Source organism: Scyliorhinus torazame, chromosome 13 (assembly GCF_047496885.1).
Source record: "Scyliorhinus torazame isolate Kashiwa2021f chromosome 13, sScyTor2.1, whole genome shotgun sequence".
Classification (NCBI taxonomy): Eukaryota; Metazoa; Chordata; class Chondrichthyes; order Carcharhiniformes; family Scyliorhinidae; genus Scyliorhinus; species Scyliorhinus torazame.
In genome coordinates this window covers 38,282,408-38,298,357 of record NC_092719.1, presented here as the reverse complement: position 1 = coordinate 38,298,357, position 15,950 = coordinate 38,282,408, and the positions used below count along the sequence as shown (strand labels likewise).

Genomic DNA, 15,950 nt, shown 5'->3' with positions numbered 1-15,950 from the left:
GTTTCTCAAATACTGCCAAAGCTTTTTAAAAGAAAATAATTTTTGTTCTAGGGTCCACAGATGACATTAAGCACAGCTGATTATTTTTCAGCTATTTAATTGAAAATAGGGGGCTGGTAATTTGACGTTGTTCTAACCTGAAAAGTCAGGTGAAGAAGGATAGAACTGGTGCCAATTTTACACACCCATATTTATTTACGGGTGGCACGGTGGTGCAGTGGTTAGCACTGCTGCCTCATGGCACCAAGGACCCGGGTTCGATCCCTGGGTCACTGTCCGTGTGGAGTTTGCACATTCTCTCCATGTCTGCGTGGGTCTCGCCACCACAACCCGAAGATGTGTAGGGTAGGTGGATTGGCTACGTTAAGTTGCCTCTTAATTGGCAACATTTTAAATATATATTTATTTCCAAGGTTACATGTGTACACCTCCTAAACCAACAGGGACAGGGCAGGGTGGAGGCGGTAGTGGACATGGGTCGAAGGCTCGATGCAGACGCGATGGGTTGAATGGCCTCCTTCTGCACTGTGGGGATTCTATGATTATTTGACCTGTTAGCACTTTTAGGGTTCTGTTGGTCTGATAGGATGACATGGGTTTCGCTTGTGGGAGGTGCAAATCAGCACAATGGGCATCCCTATGAGATAGCTTAGTACACTCCAGTAACTTGAACACCAATCCTGATCCAGGGATCCTGAAGCTGAATTTTATAAACACCTTTTCTCCAATTCCTTCATGGAATACCCATTTGTGTTCCAAAATCTATCCGAGCTTGGACCATGTCTCACAGGCATTTAAATAATCATCTTGCTTGCACATTTCATCCAAGAACAATAATAAAAGGTCAAATCCCACCAGAATAGAACATGACAACAGAGAATTGATGATCACAGGTGAAATTTAAAGTTTAAAAAAAATCAGAGTAAGTTATGATCCCAGTAACTATTGCGGAAAATGGCTGAGAGCAGGTCCAAGTTGCCAATGTATGATTACTCTCTGATTATCTTGGAGTCTGAATCATATAACCAATGGAAGAATTAAGTGGATTTATGGACATGGGTTACGGCCCACCAAAGAAGAAACAACATATAGCCCTCAAGGAAAACATAAAAGCCAAGGGGATATTTCAAACACTCAAATCTGAAATTCACTATTGTGCGATCAGAGTAGCACTTCTACAATGAGGCCAGCAACATCAGGGCAGCTGGGCACTGGCTTGCGACCCAACTCCTTGCCCACACCACTGAAACTTGCCAGTGCCAGGAATGGGGCTGTAAACCTGGAATTAAAATACAATGAGTTAGAAAAATAAGGTGGCATTGAGCAAAAGTGTGAAATATACTCAACTTGCATTTTATTAAATGGATGCTATTATTGAAATGCAGGTGGAGATTAACCAAATTTTTAATCAGTGAAAAACTTGTATCTGTTGTTATGACCCTCTGGGTTGGTGCGCGGTTAATTTCAGCCCCACTTGACCTGGAATTGGAACACAAGTGAAATTACATGTTATTTAAAAATACCTGAGGACCTCGGCTGAGTCCAGTAAACTGCAGTCATCAGGTTTGTAAATTCAACACACAAATAACCTTTTATTTTTTAACAGTAATAAAATTAAACTCATAAAAATGTAACTACCTAATAGCCCTTTTACAATACCCATAAGACCACAAGACATAGGAGCAGTATTAGACCACTCAGCCCATCGAGTCTGCTCCACCATTCAATCATGGCTGATATTTGTCTCATCCTCATAACCCCTGATCCTCTTATTTATCAATCCCCCGCTCCTTCCAACTCATCCCACTCTCTCTACACAAACAGACAAAATGGAGGGAAAGGGTGGTGGAGATGGAAGAAAATAATGATAAAATATAAGAATAAAGGATCTCTGATGGCTTCCAGTTAAAGTCTTTCAGGAGTTCAAGCTTTCGTTTTGATACCTCTTCCTTCTAGGCTTGAGATGGTTTTCACTGGGAAGGCTGTCTATTTTGTTTGTAGATTCAAGATAATTTCAAATATATAGTAAAAATGTGCCAGGCATTCACTGGTTTTAGAACAATAAAGCAGTTCTTTACTTCAGCAATGAGAGAGGGAGAGCCCCTTCTCCTTTCAAAGTCTAACCACTTCTGCCCAGCTCTCTCAGCAGTATCACGCAAGAACCAATCACTGACTGTTGTCAGCCAGAACACTTCTTCGCCAATCCACAGGTTGACAACCAGCCAATTAAACCAACTTCCTCCGAGGCTCACATGGACCTGTGAGTCTGTTTTCTCCTCTCCAAAATATAACACTCCACACGGACAGTGACCCATGTCCTGACTAGCGGCTGCTACTGCATGAGTCCGCTGCTTAAAGGCACATTCCAATTATGGATCCATGGACCAAAAATATAAAATAAAATAAATGGGATCAAAGGGAAATCAAAGCGAAGGACTCTAACACTATTAATAGTCACAGAATACTAAAATGACATTCTTAACCTTCAAGTTTTCCTAGTCACACTAATGAAGAGTAGCCTTTCAGGTTTTGAAAATAGTTACATCGGGTGTCTGAAGTAAGTCAGCATAGGAGCCACACGTTGGTGCATTAATACTCCAGGTTCTGTGGATTTACAGAAGCTGGCATACAATTCTTAGATATCTTGGGGTGAGATGGTTTGCAATACTGACTGCTTTAAAGTATTACCTTTAAGGGGAAACCGCTAATGTGAAGATAGTTTGTGAAACAAAGTGATTGGTATCTGAGGGATGCTTCTATTGGCTTATGTTACATAGAAAGCGAAAAAATAGGAGCAGGCGAAGGTCATTCAACTCTGCCATTCAATATGATCATGGCTGATCCTGTATCTCAACGCTATACCGCTGCACTCTCCCCATACCCCTTGATGACTTTAGAGTCTAGAAGTCTATCTATTTCCTTCTTAAATATATTGAGTGACTTGGCCTCCATAGCCTTCTGTGGAAGAGAATTCCACAGGTTCACCATCCTGTGAGCAAAGACACTTCTCCTCATCTCTGTCCTAAATGGCCTATCCTGTATCCTGAGTGTGTCTCTTCGGTCATAGAGTCATAGTCACCGGGTTTTACAACATTTTTCAGCACTTGGTCAGTAGCCTTGTGTGCTATGGCATTTCAAGTGCTCGTCTAAATGCTTCTTAAATGTTGTGAGGGTACGCACCCCTTCAGGCAATGAGTTCCAGATTCCCACAACCCTCTCGGTGAAAATATTTTTCCTCAAATCCCTATAAATTCCCTGTTCCTTACCTTAAATCTATGCCCCCTGTTTGTTGATCCCTCTACTAAGGGAAAAAGCTTCTTCCTATCTACCCTATCTATGTCCCTCATAATTTTGTACACCTCGTTGAGGGTCCTCCCTCAGACTTCTCTGTTCAAGGAAAACAACCCCAGCCTAACCAGCCTCACTTCATAGCTGAAACGCTCCAGCCCAGGCAACGTCTTGGTAAATCTCCCCTGCACCCTTCCTAGTGCAAGCACATCTTTCCTATAGTGTGGCAACCAGAACTGTACACAGTACTCTAGCTGTGGCCTAATGAGCGTTTTATACAGCTCCATCATAACCTCCCTACTCTGATATTCTATGCTTCAGCTAATAAAGGCAAGTATCCCATATGCCTTCTTAACCACCTTGTCTACCTGTCCTGCTGCCTTCAGGTATTTTTGTATATATACCCCAAGATTCCTCTGGTCGTCTGCATTTCCTCACGTCCTACCATGCATTGCATATTCCTCTGCCTTGTTAGTCCCCCTAAAATGCATCACCTCATGCTTCAGGGTTAAATTGTCACTCTTCTGCCCATCTATATCATCCTGTAACTTTCCTCCTCGCTATTTACCACACCACTAATTCTCGTGTCATCTGTGAAGTTACTGATCATACGCCCCACATTCACATCTAGATGATTAATGTATATCACAAACAGAAAGGAACCCAGGATCGATCCCTGCGGTATACCATTGGACACAGGCTTCCAGTCACAAAACAATCTTCAACCATTACCCTCTGCCACCTGCCACTAAGTCAATTTTTGATCCAAATTGCCAGATTGTTCTGGATACCGTGGGCTGTTACCTTGTTGATCAGTCTCCCATGCAGGACCTTGTCAAAAGCCTGACTGAAGTCCATGTAAGCTACATCAACTGCACTGCCCTCATCTACACACCTAGTCACCTGCTCGAAAATTTCAATCAAATTTGTTAAACACGATCTCCCCCTGACAAAGCCATGCTGACTATCTGAGATTTATCCTTGCCTCGCCAAGTGGAGATTAAGTCTGTCCTTCAGAATGTTTTCTGATAATTTCCCTGCCACTGATGTTAGACTCAATGGCCTGTAATTACCTGAGTTTTCCCTACTTCCCTTCTTGAATAATGCTACCACATTAGCTGTCCATCAGTCCTCTTGTACCTCTCCTCTGGCCAGACAGGATTTGAAAGTTAGCATCAGAGCCCCTATAATCTCCTCCCTTGCCTTACACAGAAGCCTAGGATACGTCTCATCTGGGCCTTGGCATTTGTCCATTTTTAAGCATGCCAAAAGTGGCAAAACCTCCTCCCTCTCAATGCTAATCTGTTCAATTGTATCAGAGTCCCCCTATTTGCTTTGTATTCCTACATCATCCTTCTCCCTTGTTCTAGACCCTCCAGCCAGGGGAAACATCATCTTGAATACAGTCCGTCAGGCCCATCAGAATTTTATATGTTCCAAGGAGATCATAGAATTATAGAATTTACAGTGCAGAAGGAGGCTATTCGGCCCATGAGTCTGCACCAGCCCTTGGAAAGAGCACCCTACTTAAGCCCACACCTCCACCCTATCCCTGTAACACAGTAACCTCCACCTAACATTTTGGGCAATTTAGCATGGCCAATCCACCTAGCCTGCACATCTTTGGACTGTGAGAGGAAGCCAGAGCGCCTGGAGGAAACCCACGCAGACACGGAGAGAAAGTGCAAACTCCACACAGACAGTCACGCGAGGCCGGAATTGAACCCGGGACCCTGGAGCTGTGAGGCAGCAGTGCTAACCACTGTGCCACCGTGCCACCCAGATGGCCACTCATTCGTCTACACTCCTGTGAATATTACATTACACAGCACATTCCACACCTCAGTTAGTAAGCACAGCCAAAACTCGAGATGTATTTCAGCTCATTTCTATGATAATGTTCGGAAACAAATATATTTATCATCTTTTCTTTACAGGCTGATGTGCAGCACCTTTTTAATCTGGCTGATTCATTAGGGGAAGGGAGTTTGCCAACAGAACTCGTGGAAATCATCGGTCGGCTTTGGAATGACGCAGGAATTCAGGCTTGCTTCGAGAGGGCGTCAGAGTATCAGCTCAATGATTCTGCCTCATAGTAAGTGACACTTATATTCATTACTCTGAGAAATAACACAGGAAACTACATATAGCTAGCGTCATAATAAGGAATTATAAAATAGTGAGCCAATGATTCGAAATCAGGACCGTTGAAAATTTGTATGGAATTAATTTTTCTGCTAGCTTAACTGACTGGTTTAAAATCAATAGTTTTGAGCATCGATTTATTTATGTTAAAGGTGCAATATCAATGCATCTCATTATTGTTGCAGGATGAATCCAGTTTACTTTAGTTTTGCAGAACAATAGAATATCATTATAGATTGACTTTTTTTCTGTCACACCAGGGCCTAGGAAATGTTTCTGGCAATCACAAGGGTCACAGAGAAATGTGAGGATTAAGAGTGAACAGCATTACAATCATGGCTCCTTCTTTGTATCTTATCAGCTACCTCAATTCTTTGGAGAGACTCACAGCCTCCGGGTATGTCCCATCAGAACAAGATGTCTTACGGTCAAGAGTAAAGACAACAGGGATCATTGAGACCCGGTTTACATTCAAGGATTTACATTTCAGGTAGTTCCTCATCGTGATAGCATGAGTTACCCGGGAGATCCACTGATAAATTGGTCCAATTTTCACATAACAACGTCTCGTTTAAAACCTTACTTTGACTCAACTGTTTCAACTTGCAATCTGTCACCCACAAATTCATGTTCTGCCATTAAATGTCAGACTGAGTGATGAAGATGTTAAGAAATATCTTGAATTAAGGAGAATGTGAAGAACAGGAACTTCTCATTGCTGTCAGTTTGATCCTAAAATATTTATAGCTTTGCCTTGGCTATTACAATATTGAGTCAATCATGACACACCAATATATTGATTTGATACTCGGTCGTGCCTGAAATTTAGATTGACCAAACAATAGATTGGAAAGGTGATGAATTTCAAGTTATTAACTGGACATTTCCCGGGAGTATTTGCTTCAGAAAAGGGGGAAAGTAAGTTGCCATTTCATTTCTCATTCCTCATGGCTTTGTTCAGCTGAACAGGAAAGTAGCACCGCTGCCACCAGTCACAGAGTTCGGCAGCCTCGCCTGAAGGCAGCAATGTGATGCGAAGGTGCATGGAAATGAGTGTCTGTCATGTCAGAAACTGAAGTGATGGAAGCGGCTATTGCTGCAAAAGTGCATCCTGCCAATGCTGAACAAAAATAGCTTAAAGTGCCAAATACCCATGGAGCAAGTGGAAAATTCAGTCTCGGGGAGTTTATATTTTAAAGTTGCAGAAACATTTTATGCTCAACATTGGCATCTTAGCTCAGTTTGCAACACTATTGTGGTATATTTAAATTAACCACTCTGATGCAAAATTGGTAGCCATGATGTGGAGATGCCGGCGTTGGACTGGGGTGAGCACAGTAAGAAGACTTACAACACCAGGTTAAAGTCCAACAGGTTTGTTTCAAATCACTAGCTTTCGGAGCACTGCTCCTTCCTCAGGTGAATCTGAGGAAGGAGCAGTGCTCCGAAAGCTAGTGATTCAAAACAAACCTGTTGGACTTTAACCTGGTGTTGTAAGACTTCTTACTGATACAAAATTGACAGGATTGAATTGGCTTCCCCTTTCAAATCAACAAAAAGTAGAATCAGTAGGTTTTTTAAAGCAAGCGGCTGATTTGCCCCAATTAGTTTCCTTCTGACACCTTGGGCGGGATTCTCCGACCCCACGCCGGGTCGGAGAATCGCCGGGGGCTGGCGTGAATCTCACCCCCGCCGTGTCCCGAAGTCTCCACCACCAGAGATTCGGCGGGGGCGGGAATCGCGCCGCGCCGGTCGGCGGGCCCACCCCCGTCAATTCTCTGGCCCGCGATGGGCCGAAGTCCCTCTGCTGGAATGCCTGTCCCGCCAGCGTGGATTAAACCACTTTGAACGGTGGGACAAGGCGGCGGGGGCGGGCTCTGGTGTCCTGGGGGGGTCGCGGGGCAATCAGGCCCCAGGGGGTGCCCCCACAGTGGCCTGGCCCTCGATCGGGGCCCGCCGATCCGCGGGCTGGCCTGTGCCGTGAGGGCACTCTTTTTCTTCCACCTTCGCCATGGTCTACACTATGGCGGAGGCGGAAGAGACCCCCTCCCCTGCGCATGCACGGGGATGTAGTCAGCAGCCGCTGACGCTCCCGCGCATGCGTCGCCCGGCGAAGACCTTTCGGCCCCGGCTGGCGTGGCGGCAAAGGCCTTTCCCGCCAGCCGACGGAACACAAACCACTCCGGCGCGGGCCTAGCCCCTCAAGGTGAGAGCTTGGCCCCTAAAGGTGCGGAGACTTCCGCACCTTTGGGGCGGCCCGACGCCGGAGTGGTTCCCGCTACTCCATTACGCCGGAACCCCCCGCCCCACCGGGTAGGGGAGAATCCCGCCCCAGGATTCTGAGACAGAAGGTTATGAGTTCAAGTCCCCTTCCAGTGCCCGGACACAAAAAGGGTGAATTTCCGTGGGGATTCTTCTGATCATTTATGCTGTTTTTCCAGTATCTCCATGGATCTTCGACGAATGTTAGATGATTGGAAGGATCAATACGAAAATTGACTTCCATTTTCGAGGCTAATAGTTCAGTGCAGTGGAAATTGGTAGACATGTTGGATGTGCATTCCCCTACTCACAGAATCATACCTTACAGAAAATGTCCCAGAAACCACCATCACCATCGGTATGTCCTGTCCCACCGACAGGGCAGACACACCAGAGGTGGTGACACAGTGGTATACATCAGGGGGGAGTTGTCCTGGGACTCCTCAACATTGACTCCGGCCCCCATGAAAACTCATATGGCTTCAGGTCAAATATTGGCTGATTACCACCTACTGACCCCCCGCCCCCCACACCCCTGCTTCCCCCCATCCAGCCCAGTCAATGAATCAGTGCTTCTCCATGTTAAACATCAATTAGAAAATGCACTGAGGGTGAAAAGGGCACAGAATGTACTTCACCAAGAGTGGCTCAGTAGCACCACTACTGACCAAGCTAACCAAGGCAAGGCTGCTAGCCTTGGCGTACGGCAGGTCATGAGGGAACAAGCAAGAGGGGAAACGTACTAGACCTCAACGTCACCAATCACCAGTCCACGACAGTATCAGTAGGAATGGCTGCTGCCGATCCTTGTGGAAATAACGCCCGGCCTTCACACAGAAGATACCCTCTATCTTCCTGCGTGGCATTACCACCGTGCTAAATGGGACAGATTTTGAATAGGTCCAGCAACTAATAATAGGGCTTCCATGAGGTGCTGTGGACCATCAGCAGCAGCAGAATTGTATTCTGCCACAATCTGTAACCTTATCTCGGCATATCCCCCATTCTATCCTGATTCAATGATGAGTGCAGGGGGGCAGGCCAGGAGCAACATCAGGCATATTGACAAATGAGATGTCAATCTGGTGAAGCTACAACACAGGACTACTTGCACGCCAAACAACAGAAGCAGCAAGTGATCGACAGAGCTGTGCGATCTCACAACCAACGGATCAGGACTAAGCCCTGCTGTCCTGCCACATCCAGCCGTAAATGGTGGTGGACAGTGCAACAACTCTCTGGAGAAGGAGGCTCCTCAAATATCCCCATCTTCAACAATGGCCGAGCCCAGCACATCAGTGCAGAAGCCAAGGCCGATGCATTTGCAACTATGTTCAGCCATAAATGCCAGATAGATGATCCATTTCGGTTCCTCCTGAGGTTTCCACCATGAAAGATTCTAGTCTTCAGCTAAATCAATTCACTCCCTGAAAAGGTTGAAAGAAGCAGATACTGCAAAGGTTAGCACCCCACCCACCACCTTAAACATTCACTCCCTCTATCACTGATCCACAGAAGCAGCAGTGTGTACCATCTAGAAGTTGCGACTTATCAAGGCTGCTTCGACAGGACCTTCCAAACCCATGACCAGCTGGAAGGACAAGGGTAGCAGATGCGTGCGAACACCACCAGCTTTAGGTTTCCCTCTGAGCCACACACCTGACTGGGAACTGTATCGCTGTTCCTTTGCCGTCACTGAGTCAAAATCCTGGAACTCCCTCCCTAACAGCTCTGTGGGTGCACTTTCACCACACAGGCTGCAGAAGTTCAAGGAGACAGCTCACCGCCATGTTCTCAAGGGCAGTTAGTGATGGTCAATAAATGTTGGCGTAGTTAAAGATGTCCACATCCCATGGATAAATAAAAGATAACATGTGTTGTTTGAAAATTACCCAAATCTGATTTCAGAATTTCTTGTCCTATCAACACGGTCGGCCATCTACCACAAACTGACGTGCAAGCATGCAGCCTTCATTATTCTAACTTTGATCTAATTTGCGCACTTTTTTTCCCCACCCATGCGGCAGTGCCTTCAGCCACCTCGGTCCAGCATTCCTGAACATATCCCTCAACACATCCATCTTGTGACTCCTCTGCCCTTCTTCCCAAAATTTCCTCAGAGCCTTCACAGGATTTGCGATCCCCTTGTCACAACTCGTCACCCCTCCTGCCTCATGGGCATTATTTCTGTGAAGTTCTTTTAATGTTGGTGAAATGTTAATTATTTTAAACGTGTTGCACACACAGAATTGGCTTTTTCACAGCATTGTATTTGTAATAGGGGCCGTGTTAATGTTAATTGGCTTAGCCCCCTGACCATCATAAAGGGTTTCTCCCTCCACAATTTCTTATGGATTCCAGTAGTCTTCTGATGTAACATCAGTGGGAGATTTGACAAACCCCAGGTAAATGGCAGACATTGATCATCTTTGAGATTTCCCAGAGATTTCCTTAATGCTTTGTCGAGGTGGAAATTTCATTCCGATCCCATAGGAACATAATGGTCAGGGGACTAAAGTGGAACTTCATGAGCTTTTATCAAGATCAGGCATTTTATTCCCATTCATGGAGTGAGTGGAAACATGTTGGTCTCCATGATGGTGTCAGCATGCACCCAAAAGTGCTGTTCTTTTTGAAACATTTCATAGATTGCCCTCTATGCTCAGGGTCAAAGGTAACACCCATTGGACAAGTGACTAACAAGTATAATGCTTTTTTCACACTTACAGCTGCCTCACCCTTACAAACGTAACCCCAACCGGCTGAGGGATGAGTATTAGCATTGGGTGTGATTCTATCATAACCAATGGGATTGAAAGCTGAGAGGAATTAGTGTCACTGTTCTTGCAAAAATCTGGTAATGCATTCTAGTTCCACAAGATGGTGCTGTTCAACTCTTTAGACGCGGACAGTGTGCCTTAAGTATGCAAAGCAAATTACGTGGAATATTTATTATTAATTTAATCTTTGAATCTTATTCCTCAAACGTCAGAGAGTAATTTGAATCGTTGATTTGCAACCATAGTTTTGATAGTTTTCATCACCCCATTAAGCAGTTGATATGTGAGGCAGACTACAAACAATAAAAACAGTTCACATGCCAATGCTTTTTTAGGGGGAAAAAACAAGGTACAAAAACTGTTCCCCTGCATCGCCTTGCAGATTTGTCATTGTGAAGTAGCTACTCAGTTCCCTTATGGAAGTTATTATTGAATCTGCTTCCAGCAGCCCTATCAAGCAGTCTCGTAACTTGTGGTATAAAATATTTTTTCCACGTATCATCTTTTTTTTGCCCATTACCATAAATCTGTCTTCAGGTATCAACCCTTTTGTTAAAAACCTTCAAGATTTTGAACAGCTCTAACAAATTTCCCTTAATTTTCCCTGCTCTCGGAAGAACAATCACAGCTTCTTTAGTTTCTCCACGTAACTGAAGTCTCACAGCCCGAGTACCATCCTTGTAAATATTTTCTGCATCTCCTTCTGGAGGCCTGGACAGCCTTCCTAAAATCTTGTGCCCAGAATTAGCCTAAATCCAGCTGGTTCCTGACCAGTGATTTATAAAAGTTTAGCTTTTGCAGTCTATGGTCCTTTTATTAGAAAGCTAAGGACCCCTCCTCAACTTCTCCTTCCACATTCAAAGACTTGAGTAATATTCCTGGGTTCGTCTTGTTCCTGCATCCATTCCAAATGGTGCCATTTGAGTTATATTGCTCCTCTTCATTCTCCCCACCAAAATGAGACCCTTCAGACTTCTCCGCGTTAAATTTCCTCTGTCATGTATCTGACCGATTTGTACTTACCTCCTGAAGTCTGTTCCTCCTCCCTATTACTACATTCCCAAGTTTTGTCCCATTTGCAAAACTTTGAAATGATGCCCAAGTCTAGGATATATATAAAAGAACAGTGGTCACAACAACACCGGGGATAACTGTTCACCACTACCCTCTCTGATCGTATTCAATCAGTTTGGAGGTAACTTTAAACTAATGGGCGGGATTTTAATGCCCCTCCTGCCAGTGGGATTTTCCACTCCCGCCGAAGTCAATGGGCTTTTGAACGGCACGCCGCATTTTCAAGCCATACCCCCAACATGTCTGCAAAGGGACTGCACCTACCACAGATTTAGGTGTAACTCCCCAACTAAGAAGCCTCAGAAATCCCAGCGCAACATCAAGCGTGTGAGGATTTGGTAAAACTCGTCTATAATTCTTTATTTCCTGAGCCTTATCCCTGGAAAAATCACACATTCTTGTCAACGTGAGAAATAATCAGCTTTGTCCCAGCACTTTGTATTTGACGAGCTTCACTGACATTTGGTAAGTCTTCCTGTTCTGAAGCTTTTGTCACAATCTCGCAGAAGATTCTTTGCTACAACAGTGGAATTACTCGGCCCTTTCAAACTTCTCTTGACTACAATTGCCTGCCATGTTTCCTACATGTTAACGATGCGTGTACTTCAAAAGTACCTAATTGGCTGTAAAATACTTTAAGACATTCTGGGGCTATGAAAGCTGCTGTATAAAACCAAGGCTTTCTTTTATCTAATTGCCTCTTGTTCATCCTTAGAGGTGAAGATGACTATGCCAATTATCTGGGATGTTTGGCAGGGTTCTGGTGGGTGTATAGGTGACTGTTAAGAGTGATCTGCGTCAGGAAGTTTCTGCCACAAATAGGACAGGATATCGCAGATGATTGAACTTTGAACAAGTTGCCGGCACAGGATTTCCTCTCCTTGCGTTTCCTCTCTGTCTCTGAAATACACTTGCTTTCAAAAACCGAATATCGATATCAAAACTCCTAAGTGAACCTTCAGAGTGTCCTTGTAGAGCTTCCTTTAACAATGATGGGAGCCCACACTAGGCTCAAGATCTCCACAGAAGATTTGCTTTGGTAAGCGAGTGTCAGGCATTTTGGCTGCATCAGCCCAATTCAATTATGGTTGGATCAATATTGTGTGGTTGCTTGGCATGCCAGCTCAGGTGAGCACCGCAGTATCTGGTATTTTACTCTGAAATCCCACCTTTGGAACCATCTGAAAGCAACTAAAGTGAAGGCCATTAAGCATCTTGGCATGGTGCTGGTACAGAGTAGGGTTGCCAACTGTGATTAAATGTATTCCTGGAGGTTTGCTCACATGAGATATCCCCCACACCGTTCCAGCCGTTAGTCGGCCAACGCATTCCATCCTTGTGATTCAATGCCTTCCTAGGCCAACTGGAAAGCAAAAAGACCCATTACCCAATTGGATGATGCTTGACTGTCAACCAAACAGCCTTTCCACACACCCCCATCGCATCAATTTTCAATATTTTTAGGTCTGGTGAGGAGAAATGTGAAAAGAAAATTGTTGAAGAAAGTATCTTTTTTAAAGTCCCAATGAATTTTCTCCAGGGTTGCACACAGCTGTATCCTGGAGACTGATCTTCAATTCCTGGAGTCTTCGGGCCAATCGTGGAGGGTTGGCAACCCTGCCAGTCCTAGTCTTGTAAACATGCAGCAAATTGGGCAGAAATGTTGCTCTTTTGACCTTCAATCTCGCAAGCAGACTCAGTCCTCTTCATTCCCAGATTGATGTTGGAAGTCTGCTTTGGCAATTGCTGCATGTGGCTGGTCATCGATATCGGTATCTCAAGGGAGTGCACTGCCAGCTCCACTGCTGATAGGTTTTAGACTGCAACCTTGGGCAATTCGCAAAGTGATTGAGAAAACAAAATTTCAGTGACAGCATTCAAAGAGATTTACAAGCAGACTTGTGCAGAACCTGTCGCAATCACACACCCCAACCATTTTTTACCCAATTCAACTGGTGTTTCTATAATGTCTTCAATATAGTAAAACATCAATGGGCCCTTCACAGGAATGTTACAGAGGCAGGCAGGGGTGGGGGCTCATAGGTATTCATTTCCTGGGATTCCTCTTTGCAATGTTAATAGAGATATGGAATGAAACTGGACGGTCTGCTCGGCATCGATCTAGGCACTTGAAGTAATGGCAACTCAGCCCTGGAGACCCTGCAAAGTCCTCCTTAATAATATCTGGGATCTTGTGCCTATACTGGGAGAGTTGTCTCACAGACTGGTCAAGCAACAGCCTGACATAGTCAAATTGTAGGAATTATAGCTTACAGATAATATTCCCAGCCACTACCATCACCATTCATAGAACATACAATGCCGAAGGAGGCCATTCGGCCCATCAAGTCTTCACTCACCCACTTAAGCCCCCACTTCCACCCTATCCCCATAACCCCTCCTTACCTTATTATAATATAATAATCGTTTAGTGTCACAAGTAGGCTTCAATGAAGTTACTGTGAAAATCCCCTAGTCACCACATTCCAGCGCCTGTTCAGGGAGGCCGGTACAGGAATTGAACCCGCGCTGCTGATCTTGTTCTGCATTACAAGCCAGCTGTTTAGCCCACTTTTTAGTCACTAAGGGCAATTTATCATGGCCAATCCACCTAACCTGTATGTCTTTGGACTGTGGAAGGAAACCGGAGCACCCAGAGGAAACCCACGCAGACACGAGGAGAACGTGCAGACTCTGCACAGACGCCTGTTCGGGTACACTGAGGGAGAATTCAGAATGTCCAATTCACCTAACAGCACGTCTTTCGGGACTTGTGGGAGGAGCACCCGGAGACTCCGCACAGACAATGACCCAGCGGGGAATCGAACCTGGGACCCTGGCGCTGTGAAGCCACAGTGCTATCCACTTGTGCTACCGTGCTGCCCAACCTGGATATGTCCTGCCCCACCAGAAAGACAGACCCAGTAGAGATGGCAGCACAGTAGTATGCAGTCAGGAGGGAGTTGCCCTAGGAGTCCTCAACATCAGCTCTAGATCCCATGAAGTCTCAAGGCCCCAGGTCAAACATAGATAAGAAACCACCTGCTGATTACCATATACCGTACCCCTCTCAGCTGATGAATCAGTACACATCAAATTTGAACATCATTTGCAGGAAGCATTGAGGGTGGCAAGGGTGCAGAATGTACTTTGGGTGGGGGACTTCAGTGCCTATCATAATGAATGGCGTGGTAGTACCACAACAGACCGATCTGGCCAAGTCCCAAAGGGTATAGCTGCTAGACTGGCTCTACGGCAGGTGGTGTGGTAACCAGCAAGAGGGCAAAACATACTTGACCTCATTGTCACCAATCTGCCTGCTTCAGATGCATCTGTCCATGATAGTATTGGTAGGAGTCACCATTGCACGGCCCTTGTGGAAGTTCCATCTATACATTGAGGATACCCTACATCATGTTGTGTGGCTGCACTAAACTGTACTAAATGGGATCGATTTCGAGAAGATTTGGCAACTCAAGACTGGGCATCCTTGACTGTGGGCTATCAGCAGCAGCAGAATTGTACTCAACCACAATCTGTAACCTCATAGTCCGGCATAACTCCCATTCTACCGTTACCGCCAAGCCAGGGGGATCAACCCTGGTGCAATGAAGGGTGCAGAAAGAAATGCCAGGAACACACTGGACATACCTAAAAATGTGGTGTCAATGTGTCTGATGAAGCTACATCACAGGACTACATGTGTTTTAAACAACGTAAGAGCTCAGCGATCCTACAACCATCAGATCAGATCTAAGCTCTGCAGTCCAGCCACATCCAGTCGGGAATGGCAGTGGTCCTCAGCCCAACCATCTTCAGCTGCTGCATCAGTCCACAACTAACAGGTGGACGAGGCTCCACAAATATCCCCATCCTCAATCATGGGGGAGCCCAGCACATCAATGCAAAAGACAAAACTGAGGCATTTGCAACAATCTTCAGCCAAAAGTGCCAAGTGGATGATCCACCTCTAACATCACAGATGTCAGTCTTCAGTCAATTCGATTCACTCCACATGATGTCAAGAAATGACTGAAGACACTGAGTACTAAAAAGGCTATGGGCCCTGACAATATTTCAACAATAGTACTGAAGACTTGTGCTCCAAAATGTGCCATGCCCTTAGCCAAGATGTTCCAGTACAGCTACAACACTGGCATCTACCCAGCAATGTGGAAAATTGCCAGGGTGTGTTCTGTACAAAAATCAGGAAAAATCCAACCCCTATCAGTCGACTCTCAATCACCAGTAAAGTGATGGAAAGGGTCATCAACATGCTATCAAGGAACACTTTCTTGTCAACAACCTGCTCACTGATGCCAGTTTGGGTTCCGTGACGGTCACTCAACTCCTGACCTCAATTCAGCCATGATTCAAAAATGGGCAAAAGAGTTGAACTCC

General features: G+C 45.2%; 1 protein-coding gene across 1 annotated transcript in view; it reads left to right on the top strand.

Moving 5' to 3' along the window:
- Positions 1-15,950, top strand: part of LOC140387969 (guanine nucleotide-binding protein G(t) subunit alpha-3-like) — a 119,414-nt gene that overhangs the window by 44,708 nt on the left and 58,756 nt on the right. The window contains exons 5-6 of the mRNA XM_072471382.1: positions 5,226-5,383; positions 5,795-5,923. Coding sequence (XP_072327483.1) covers positions 5,226-5,383; positions 5,795-5,923 — 287 coding nt within the window. The remainder of the gene's footprint in view (positions 1-5,225; positions 5,384-5,794; positions 5,924-15,950) is intronic.